The following is an 11,559-nucleotide window of genomic DNA, read 5'->3' as shown; positions in this document are numbered from 1 at the left end:
TTTCAAGAACTTTAAGGGTGTTGGTGCCAGTATCCTGAATTGAAGCACACTGGTCTCTCGTACACTCCGGTCTCCCTGCAGTCTCCCTTAATGGAACCGCTGATGCGGTTTCTCATTCCTCCCCCTGACCTGCTGCGATTCAGAGGAGAAGGAACTGGTTCCCGTTCTGTGTGGGAAGCGCTCCGGGATCCACAGGGATGAGAAGTACTATATGCAAGCAAGGAATTATAATTTAAAGTGACATGAATTAGAGATGACTACGCAAGTCAAGCTCTACCTTGCAATAAATATGCACATGCAGTCCCAGTCCTGGAGACGTTTTTCTAATTGGGGATGTTACTGACAGGTAACAAATGAAAACGGGTCATACGGTCAGTAAAGACCGAGAATATCCGGCTTTAGTCTGCACACGCAAAACAATAAAAATAAAATAAAACCGGGGGGAGAGGGATCAGCGGACGCTGCAAATTCGTGAAACGAAAAATGATATAAAGGGTTGCTAATTTCATGCAAAACGGTGAGAGAGCAGTGTCTTTAGTGAGCTGTCTGTGCAGCTACAGCAGGAACCTCCGCGCTGCAGCGCACACAGGCGCGCGGGGAGACCCTACCCGCGAGTCCCGCTGCCGAGCCTCGCGCCGGCTCACGTGGTGGTGGTGGGGGGGGGGGAGCGCACCACGGCCACAGGACCTCGGTAGTCCTCCGACTTCCTGTAAATAGTGCGCCGGGCTGCAACGCCGGCCCCGGCGTTTAAACCGACCCCCCGCTCAAAACCCCCTCTTCCCCCGATCGGGTTCACTGAAAACCCCAGGCAGGCTGCGCTAATCTGGCCCCCAGGAGAGCTGTTAGGCGGCTGGAAGGGGGATTTGGTGGATGTACGCAGCATTGCGCCCTGGATATATCCCTCCGCTGTTTTTTGTCTTCTCTCAGACTGTTTTGGTCCCTTCGCTGATAGCAACGGAGAGAGGCGCCGGAGAAGCCGAAAACCCTGTCTGTTGTCGCTAAAATACAACACAACGGGACAGGAATAACGCTTTCATTAGCCGAGGATCATCGACGTACTGTCTTTTAAAGAAGAAATAGTCTGTATTTTTTAATTGCGAAAATTAGTCGTCGTCGTCGGTAGTATCATCGTTATTTTAGTTGTTTTTTTGTTTTTGTTTTTTTAGGTTGTATCCTTTACCGGACATTAGCCGATACATCGTTAAGTACGTTGTTTTTTTTTTTTATGGGATCATCGTCATGTCCATGAAGCAGGCCGGAGGTAACCGAAAGCCCGGCGGCGGCCCCGCTGCGGCCTCTGGCGCCGGGGGAAGCGGGGGCACCGGCGGACGGCAGAGCCTGGGCAGGTCGGTGCTTTCAGGTCCCGGGGCGAAACCGCCTTCCCGGGCCTTGACACTTCGCTGGCCGTGTCCCGGGGAGCCGTACGAGCGTGGATTGCCTTGGGGGTTTTGAGGTCTGGGGGTGCGAAGACGTGAATGTCTGTTGAAATAAATATGAATGCTCGGGGCCTAGCGCACCTTCCCGGGCCTCCTGCACTAGCACGCAGTCTTCGGCTTTTTTTTTTTGTCGCCGGTCAGCGTTATTGAAATGCCTCCTCTGTGGCAGTCGTGCCCCCCACGCCGGCCGGCGATTTCGCTGCGCGCCTGTCGTGGTCGGGCCGGCCAGACCCTGCACGCCTTGCCTGCTCTTAACGGAGGCGTGTCTGCGGGCAGGACGTGAGCCCGTAGGCTGGACCGGCCCCTGCCCGCGGCGAGATAGCGGCCGGGCCGGCGTGTGCCCTGCTGTGTGGCGGGTTGCGAGAGGCTACGTGCCCGGGGCGGCTTCTGCAGAGCCACGGCGTCGATCGCAACGATGAGAACCGGCACGGCTGTGCGATCGGGGCGCTTCGCCTTGGCCGAGGCGTTAGGCGCTGTTGCGTTGCGCACACCGGCGTGGGAGCTTCACGTTTTAAGCGAGGGGCCCTCCTCCGCGCCCAGCCCTGTACCTCTGCGGCAGCCCGGTAGCTGTACAGGCCTCCCCCCCCCACCCCCCAGCAAAGAGCTGTTAACTCTGCCCCCAGTGTAGCCAGCGATTCCTTCGGGGGGGGGAGTCGCCGGACCCGGGCCGGGGCGCATACGTGCAGCCGGAGCGGCCTTGCAGAGCTGCCCACCCCCATTTTAAATCCACTCGTGGGCCACATCCCGGCTGCGATCCGGGCTTCCCCGCGGACGCCGCCGTGTGAACGGGGTGCAGTGCTTTCTAGCTGCTTTGCCCTGAATCTGCTGGAGGGGTGGGGGGGGAGACTGACCTGTGCTGCAGGTTTCGTGGAGGGGGGTAAGGGGTACCTTGAAGCGTCTTGCTGCATGGGCCTGCTCTGGCTCGTAACCTTTCATGCCGTTTTCCTCCTCGTTTTGTCTGTGCAGCGTTGCCTTCTCTACATGATGATACATTTTAACAAGTGTGTATCGCTGTGTGAGGGAGGTGGGGTGGATTTAACAAAATACACTCATGAATGGAGAGGCAGACCTTTTTTTCTAAAGGAAGATGGAGCGTTATTCCGGCCGATTTCAATGAAAGCTGTTTTTTTTTTAAAAAAAGGCTTTCAGCAGCGGCTTCTGTTGTGACCTTCTCTTGTGCGGAGGAATAATGTTGGGCTTGCGTTATTGCTCACAAGTGGCGTTTTGAATCGTGTCTGGAAAAATGACTAATGAAGCTCTCTGCAGTAAGGTCTGGTTTGAATTCCCTGTCAAGGAGTAGCCACGGTGATGTTTTTATACATTTTCATCAAGTAGTTTAGATCAGAAACTATTAACCCGTTCAGTCATCAAATACCTTTACTGAGCTTATAAAAGGGCCCAGTTGAAGCCCTGCGTTTGAGTGCTTTAAGATAAATGCTTTTAAAGGTGCAGTGTTAATATATTGTGTTAGTGGCCCGGTTTTGAGCTTTGCCTCCAGGAAAAAACCTAGGTCGCCGAGTTGGGGTATGTGGGTGTACTTGCTGGGGCTTATTGAGTGGACAAACTTGTGTTCATGGCTGAAATGGAGAGCCTTGGTTATCCTTACAGGTTCTTGGGAAGGCTGTAGAGAGTAGCTGACAGCTTTCACCTGGTTTGTGTGCTTAGGGAATCAGATTGATCAAGATAATGCCAGGTTTATGCACTATTTGTAGTGAACTTGATTTCGATTTTACTTTACTGGGTGGCATGCTTCTGGGCAAACGCCTAATGAAAAAAATCAAAGACGTCACAAATGACTGGTTTTCAGTGTGTCCTTGAGGCTAATGTAAATATACTGTGTTTAAAATAAGATTAAGCCCTGTACTTCTATGTTAACTTCTTTTACTGAACTTCAGAATAATGTTGGAGGGGTTATTTCAATGGTAATGTATCCACATACATCGCAGTTTTTATGTTTCTCACTTCTCACAATGATCACATTTCCAAAGGCACTTCAAGGTCATTTTTATTTATATTGGTGTTGGAATTTCTTCTCTAAGACGCTAAATTGGGATGTTTTAATTTAGCCAACCAGTCCGTTGGAGTGGGGAGAAGCTCAGTTTCTAAAGCTGGAGCTAACAGTAGGATTTTTAAAAATATGACTTTAAAGGAGCACTTTTAAGCATTTTCTTGGTGATGCATTGTTTTTGAAGCAGTTTAGTCACAAATGGAGTTCAATAGCCATGAAGTATAATGAATGGACCATAAATACGTTATCTATTCTCAGTGATGTAGTCTTGAAGATATTTTTGATTTATTAATATTTGTACAGTGGGGGTGACTGAGGACAAGTGGCTAGATTTTTATACTGGTTACTCCTTGTGGACAGATGTTTAAGGTAGTCTTACTCTGGTACACATTTTTATTGTCCAACTGGGTGCTTTTTGTTAGTTGTGACCTTTAAGTATGTGAAATTTGTTTTCTTTTTTTAAATCTGAAAGTTAATAGCCAGGTGAGATCTTGTCCATTGGTTTTCATGATGAACCCATTTATCTGTCCTGTAGTTTGAATATGAACCAGTCTTCCGAATTAATTTCTTTCATCTTGTGTTTAGTGCTGTGAGTTAATTGGGGGTACCTGATTCAAGTGTTCAGAACGTCAACCCAGCATGTTAGTGACACCAGGCTTTCTCCTAGCTGACAGGGAGAAAGGCAAAGGGTGGTTCTGTGTTAGAGGTATTCTGTTGTCAGTCTATGCCTTTATCCTTCAGTGAAAATCAAGATATGCACTGCGAAATTGAGTGGAATAAAAGCTAATTTCTACACTCGTCACGTTAGACCAATTTCATTGAAGTAGGTTTCTTCTTCACGTTCTTGTGGGCAGTGGCCTTAGTGACCCGAACCAGCCCTGTTTAAACTGGTAGTGCGAACATGCGTTTGGTCCAGGAGGAGTAATGCAGAAAAAAAGCATCATGCCTTCTGTCTGGCCTGTGCTTTTCTGAAAATTGCAACTCCTGTTTGACATGACTAATGTGCAGTATCTTAACAGCACTGATTTGCAGAATTGTTCTGTGGAGTAAGCAGACCATATGTGGAAGGAAGGATTATGCTTCTCAGTGGTGCAGTTTAAGCCACTGTCACAGACTACAAAAGACTAATCCACGTGGTTTGGAGATTTTGAGCTCCATGACAGGACCCAGGTATCTAGTATGCAGCTTATCTAAGAAAACATTTCGGGGATATAGGCCAGTATTTTTTTCATGTGGCCTGTTTGTTGAAAAACCTGTTAGTTCTAAATTGCAGAAGTGTGCAGGGGTTTGTAAATTTACTGGGACAATTTATTAACTGTAGCAGTAATCACGAGGTGGTTCGTTACGGCTATTAGAAAATCAATCGATCAGCGACGCGCGCGCGCGCACACACGGATTCGATAAACGAGATACATTTATTAATGCATAACTTGTGCATATAAAACATATAACAGTCTGCCTGGATACAGGTGGCAGATCTTACTGTGAGGGTTATCAAAGTGCAAGGTATATAATCACGAAGAGATGCTAAACACAAAGAGATGAACGCAGAATATGATTCAGTATACCGTTCAGCTATACTATCGTTTATCAGTCTACATTAGCTACTCAAAAGTAAATACATTACTCATATGAGTTGAATTGATATCAACTTCTGTTGAGGCAACGATTGAATTCTTGAGATTCAATGTAGAACATTGGGCTTACTTATCCAGATATGAATTCGTATTTCCCGGCACGGGCACCAAGACCAGCTGGCAGCTCCGTCCAAGAGCTGCGGCGTTCAGTAGGCATCATCCCGGTGTCCTCTGGCTCCTGGCCAACCAGTGGGGGTGCAGCTTGGAGTCAGACGAGTTGGAAGAGAAATGTCTGCTGTGGCGATACGTCTGACAGTATCTCTCTCTGTGACCTACTAGTAGAAAGTCTCCATGCACAGAGGGTGACCGCGGGTTCCAAGCAAGTCACTCTTTAGGGGAATGAAACTCGGTTTGCTTCCGGTGTAGTGCTGCTGCTGCTGAATAAAAAGTTAATCAGGCTGTCGACCAGAGTCCAAACATGAACGCTTCGCTTGAGTACATGTTGGCGTTGGCTAGCGATTTACGTAGGGCATTCCCCGGGCCATCACTTGGCTGAAACAAGGTTCCAGTCCCTATGCAGACAACACTGGCCGTCATGTGATTGTCTCTGAGGGTGTGCCGGTGGCTCTGTGACAGGTGCTCAAACAGATCCTCACTAATAGAGGACTTTTCAGAGCTAAGGGTGATGACTGCATCACCAACCTGTGATCTGCCATCTGGACCCCTCCCACCACTACGGGGTGGTGGTCCTGACCCCCCTGGGGTGCCAAGGTGCACAGCAGGGCTCCTTTTCATCACCGGGCAGGGAGATCTGCTCCTCTTCAGGGATGGAAAAGGGGTGTGCTTCACCTGGCGGGTCACCTGTGGCAGGGAGGTTGTGAGGGCGCTGGCCCGGGCAGGACTTTCCTGTATATTCGGGCAGCAAGAAAAGACATTTGTCTTGTCTGGAGGGACTAGAAGGAACCTCTGCATCAGCTACTGGGTTCTGTGGGCACTGTGTGAGCACTGTGTTTTCACCACTCGCGCGAGACAAATCTTTGCGTACTTTCTGGTTACGCTTGTGTAAGCTCTCAAGTTCATTTTCCTTTTCATGCAGGCTAGCCTCTGTTAGACTCCTCAGCAGCAGGTTCTTTGGCAGACAGGTCCTCCAATTTCGCTAAAAGCTCTTTGAGTCGGTATTCACTTTTTTCATTTTCCGCTTTCTTGTCCTTGATTATCTCTAATAAATCAACTCGCTCAGTCTTGAACCTTTCTGACCTTCCCTGAAGCTTTTAAAATTTTGATTCAAAATCTCGGACAAAGACAATTCAAGCTGTCTAGTGAGGTTTAAGGCGGAACTAGGTAGGACCTGAAATGCATTCACAGAAACTCCTGTATTAAGCTGATCTGCTACCAGGTCTACCTAAAGTTTCTCAACTTAATCAAAATTCAACTTCTCAGTACTGTCCCAGTAATCAGGATTGTAGTCGCTAGTGAGAGTACTTATAAGCGACTCCATTTCAGACTTTTTAGCAGCCATTGTCATTACTCGGGAAAAACTTTTGAGTATTACTTCCTACAACAATACAGTTTTCACCACAAAATACCACAGTATCGAATACAGCAAAACCAAACAGATGGATCACAAATCAGCACATGCTGCACTATTCGTTGAAGGAGAAGGTGATCTTTTTTCCTATCAGCTTCCAGCACACTCTGTGTTCTCGTGTACAGAAACCGGGTGCGAGCTGTGCGATTTCACTGAAACCACAGTGATTCCACTTGATTGATTCTCCTTTCACCTTCCTCACACGGGACACCAATAAATACACAAGGGTTTTGTGAATGTACTGTTAATTAATCAGTTGTCCCAGTAATACTTAATTCTGACTTATTAATAAGCATTGCTGCTACAAGTGCATTTATGTTCATTGGCTTTCGTGTTAAAATACCACCTTCCAGCAGAGATTTCAAAATGAACTTTTTCACAAATTTGCAGTGATCAGTTAAGTTGGGTATTTTTATTCTCATGTTAGTCTATAATATGCTAGAAATATCCAGCATGAGGCTCTCGTATATAAAGCCTGCAGTTCTGTCTGAGTCCTTGTGAATCAAAGAGCTGAGCAGTGGTATTATTAGTTGAATCTTTAAGTTATTCTGTAATCTATAAACTTATAGGAACAGGAGTCAATTCCCTTTCTCATGCATTCTTCTGAATGGGAATCTTAGTTCTCAAGGCACCTGGCAAAGTTGATTTACCTTTTTTATTTTAATTTCTTACTGTTATATAGTCCCATGGAATGTGTGGGCAAGTTTCTAGTTTATCGGTATTGTGTTACTGGTTGGCAGCTAAACATAGTGAAAATGTCTAGATTCACACTTCATCTGGTAATTTGAATTATTGTTGGAGAATCCCAGTAAAGCTTAAATAGAAGGAAAGTTGACCTTTCGGTTAATATTCTTTAAATTGGTCCGATTATGCCTAATTCGGGGTGAAAGGCTGTGGATATGAGGTAGTTTTTTGTACCAGGTTGGTAGTAAAAATGCTAGGAGTTTAGTGAATACCGGTATTAACAGTTTAATACCTGTAGAATGCTCCTTCATCTAAGTAGACCACACACTTTTTGTAAGCTTATTTTTTAATTTTTGTCATTTGTCATTTTTGATAGTGAATGACCTAAAGTTGTGCGCCTTGAACGGTAACTGCAGTTTCCTTTCATGTTGGTTTAGTAGTTTGTCTGCTTGACTGTTTTTAATTTTATGAGTTGTATTTAGTTTGAAATTGTTGAATTAGTAGCTTGCTAATATGCTAGTATTTGTGTTCACTCAGGTTTATCTTAAAATATTTAGAAAAGGGGCTGTGAACTGTATGCAGTATTCCATGAGAAAGCAATTGCCAAAATCCACAAACTCCTTTGATTCTTATTAGGTTTTAATTTAGGTTTAGATGTTGGCATGCTAGTCTAAATATTAGTAACACATTTGCTTGTGACAACTGGTAAAATGTACAGAGGTGGCCACTTAATACAAGGAAGTGAAATTAAGAATCGGTATTGGGTTCAAATTTGCTTTCAAGTAGTTTAGGCGTCATGATTGCAGATTCACCTACTACATGAGTGCTTACGTTCAGATAAATGTCTTGGTGGGCCTCCGGTGATTGAAGCCATTGAATTGCTACGCTATGGGGTTCACAAAATGATCAAAATTGTTTTTCTGTTGTTTCCAATGGATTTTCACTTTCTTGGGTTTACAGCAATTGACAGCACCTATGATTAAGATACCTTTTTCCTTTCCAGCTGCTCCTTCAAAGTTTTGGATTGTCTCCTTATAACTAAAAATCTAAAAATTCTGTACCCCTTTTTTTGAGTGTAGTACTTAAATCGAGTGACTGCTAAATTATACAGTATACTACTTGGACATTAATTATAACCCATTTGGGTTTTGGTTACAAAAAAGATCTACGTTTCTCTGCATTCAACAATGTACCAGCAATTATATTCCTAGTTTTAGTGGAGTGTAATCCTAAATATAATGATTCAGCTATTCAAAATCCTTAAAGGCATCGACAGTCGCTGCTGGTTTTGAAGTCCGTTGTGTTGAAACGTGCACAATTGGATGCTGGTGGAAATCAAAAGGAGGTAAACTCACAGCTGAGAGCAAGAGGCACTTGACCCAAAGGGCTGTGGGAGTCTGACACAAGCCACCCAATCATGTAGTTGAAATTGATAATCCTGGATGAGATCCTAGACAAGGTTAATAGGCCAAAATGTCTCCTTGTATTTTTAGCTTTTATGTATTGTGTAGTCTTCCCTGTTAAAATGATCAGCTCCAGTAAAGTCAGTACATCCCTAATGTTTTGAAGTCAGTCTTACACATCAAAATGGTTGGTGAGTGCCACAGTAGATAGATGCCCCTGGTGGTTTTTAAAGTACTACTGAGATATTGGTGGTTTGCTCAGAAAAAAGCTCTAAGCTCATATTAAATACTTTATTTAAAACTGTTTTTCTGATATGATGTCCTATCGTATGAGATCAATGTTAAAAATGCTGCAGATTCCTTTTATAGACCCGTTCCTTGCTGCCTTCTGTTGGGACTCGCAAAGCAGATGTAGTAGTATTGCAGTAGGCTTGTCAGAACTTCATGTGATTTAATTTTAAGATTGCTCATTGGCTGTGTCACTGTACCTGCTGACGGGGGACTAATTCTGTGGGCCTATTGGTATTAGTTTAATTACCACATTTCAGAGTTCACAAAATTCCACGCATGAAGTGTTGAAAATCGTGACAGTGGATCTTTGCTGACATTTTTATAATGGAATATGTGATCTACATTGAGGAACCTTTTGCTAAGGAAAGGGGAATATGGAATCAAAAAGAAAAATCCCGTTGCAGAAACAAGACTTACAGCCTGAGTGTAAGCGTCCGTGCCTTACTCTCTCCCACTGTGTGGTGCTCAGGCTCCCAGTGAAATTTCACGTGAAAGGGGAATTTACGGTTTATCCGCTGAACTTTAAGGCAGCAATGGTGTAACTTCAGCTTACTTTTAAGTACTTAAAATGAGATCTGCTGGTTTAGGCCTTCTTTCTCAGCTGAAGACTGAGCTCAACATCAGTGGAGGTGGAGCCTCACTGCTCAAATCCATTAGAAGCTCTAACTCAGCATTTCTGAAATCTACGTCCTGTCTTTTCACAGAAGCTTTTAAGATCATGAGTTCAGTGTACTTTGCTTTTTCACCCCACTCATTGCTTCCGTTGTGTGTTACCTTCAAGCATTTTGTTTAAAGTACAGTTTAATACTTCATTAAATATTTAATAGACAAATAGTGTAGGGTTGATACTTGTTTGAAATCCTAATTTCTACCCTAAACGATTTGGCTTCTGGAGAAGAGAATAAACATTCACCGTGGAAGAGTTTAATACATTGTCCTTCCACTTGTCTGTTCATAAAATATTCACCTCTTATGAGCTGCTTACATGGCAATGAGGGAATAAACTTTTAATACACCACCTGCATAAATTTCTGCATCTTGAAATTGGATGAATGCACTGCTGTTGGAACATTTCGAAACCAAGGACTGAGTGTGAAAATGGCTAAGCAAGCAGGCGCTCGGATCATGGAAAGGCAGCAGCTGGCACTGTTGATTACCAGCTCAGCTGTAAAAAAAACAAAACAAAACTTGCAGGAACGGGTCTGCCAGGCCTGGGAACCACTGCTCTATAAGTGAACAGAAATAGTCTGCTTTATATAGTCCTGTTAACATCTGTTAAGTATGCATAGAATGAAATAAAGTATTCCTATGTGGAGATAAACTAGGAGCATTTAGTTTATTTCAGTAGTTAAAGAATTCTAAGTGTCAAGGTAAAATTATGTTTTAATCGTCCTGCACATGTTAAAAATGTGTCTTTGATTATATAACTTCTAAAATCAAACCTTTTACATTTTCTTAATATGATATGAAGGGTTTGGAACAAATCGACAGTATTCTTAAAGATTTATGTACTGGGGTATTAGAGTAGCCTGCTGGGGTGTTAAAATTTGGTTTTGATTATCCCCAACATTACTGACTTTTAAAAAATTTGGTTTGATGAAGCAGTCCTTTTATATTGCATAGGTATTTTGATCTGCATAAACCCTTATGTATTTAGTATTTTACATGAATGAAAGTGTGCATTGGATATCTGCTTGATAGCAGGTATATCTGAGTGAGCAGTGTATTGTATTGTACTTCATGTATAGCTATGGGCATATGGAGCAAATTGCTGAGCCATGTTTCCTTGAGGTCCTTCAGGAAAAGGACTGCCTGAGTTCCTTGTGTTGATGAGGTTCTAGCAACCAAATGCACTAGAAGGGCTGCATGTCCTTCATTTGTTACCATTTTCTGTTCTAATGAAGAAAGTATTTTGGAAGGAGAAAAATAATGGGGAAAATATTTTCTACTGAGAAATTAACTGCCATGTCTTTCAGAAATGTCTTTTGTCCGTACTGAGTTCTAATGGTGCGGTATTTTTTATTTCAGGGGGCGTAACAGTGTAAAAGGTCCTTCTTCAGCTACAGTAAGTCTGAGGTTTTATTTGCTTTGCTTGCTATTAGTACAGGTCTTCTGTTTCTGTAGTTGTCTCAAAGCTCTTTTGATTATTTTTATAAAGTACGTGGAATTTCTGTTTTATAGGCCACCTAAATTTAATGCAAAGCTGTCATAAGTGTTAATTGTAATGTATAACGCGCGTTGTAACTGATTTTGTGATCTTGTGACAGTATCGGCTAGCTCCAGGGCAGTCGGGTCCACATTGTTTAATAGGACCTGTATGTCTGAAATAAGATGTAGAGGAGTGACACTATACAAATTAATTCTTACTCTTTTCCTCCACTTAATCAAAATGAGTTTTTAAGTGATGGACAATAGGAAGCAAAATGAGGATGTTGGGGCTAAAGGCTCTGCTGTTTCCATTTGTTGTCCAGGGTTAAACCTGTCTGGGTTAATCCCTGGTAGCTGGTGGTGGCATTCTAAGAAAAAATTAATTTCCACTTGTAAAAGTTACTGTTTTAAATTAAATCGATTA

General features: G+C 43.5%; 1 protein-coding gene across 32 annotated transcripts in view; it reads left to right on the top strand.

Moving 5' to 3' along the window:
• Nucleotides 1–715: 715 nt before the first annotated feature.
• The window catches only part of atxn2 (ataxin 2), a 47,396-nt gene continuing 36,552 nt past the window's right edge, over nt 716–11,559 (top strand). For 30 of the 32 annotated variants that reach the window (XM_088935702.1, XM_088935696.1, XM_088935701.1 and 27 more), the window contains exons 1-2: nt 906–1,346; nt 11,016–11,052. In XM_088935702.1, coding sequence (XP_088791828.1) covers nt 1,240–1,346; nt 11,016–11,052 — 144 coding nt within the window. In that variant the 5' untranslated portion in view covers nt 906–1,239. Of the gene's footprint in view, nt 1,347–11,015; nt 11,053–11,559 lie in introns of all 32 variants that reach the window. The other 2 variants (XM_088935686.1, XM_088935689.1) reach the window with 2 other exon arrangements.

Source organism: Atractosteus spatula, chromosome 17 (genome assembly GCF_055471065.1).
Source record: "Atractosteus spatula isolate fAtrSpa1 chromosome 17, fAtrSpa1.hap1, whole genome shotgun sequence".
Classification (NCBI taxonomy): domain Eukaryota; kingdom Metazoa; phylum Chordata; class Actinopteri; order Semionotiformes; family Lepisosteidae; genus Atractosteus; species Atractosteus spatula.
Note: the sequence above shows the minus strand (reverse complement) of the source record. Positions and strands in the feature narration are given on the sequence as shown.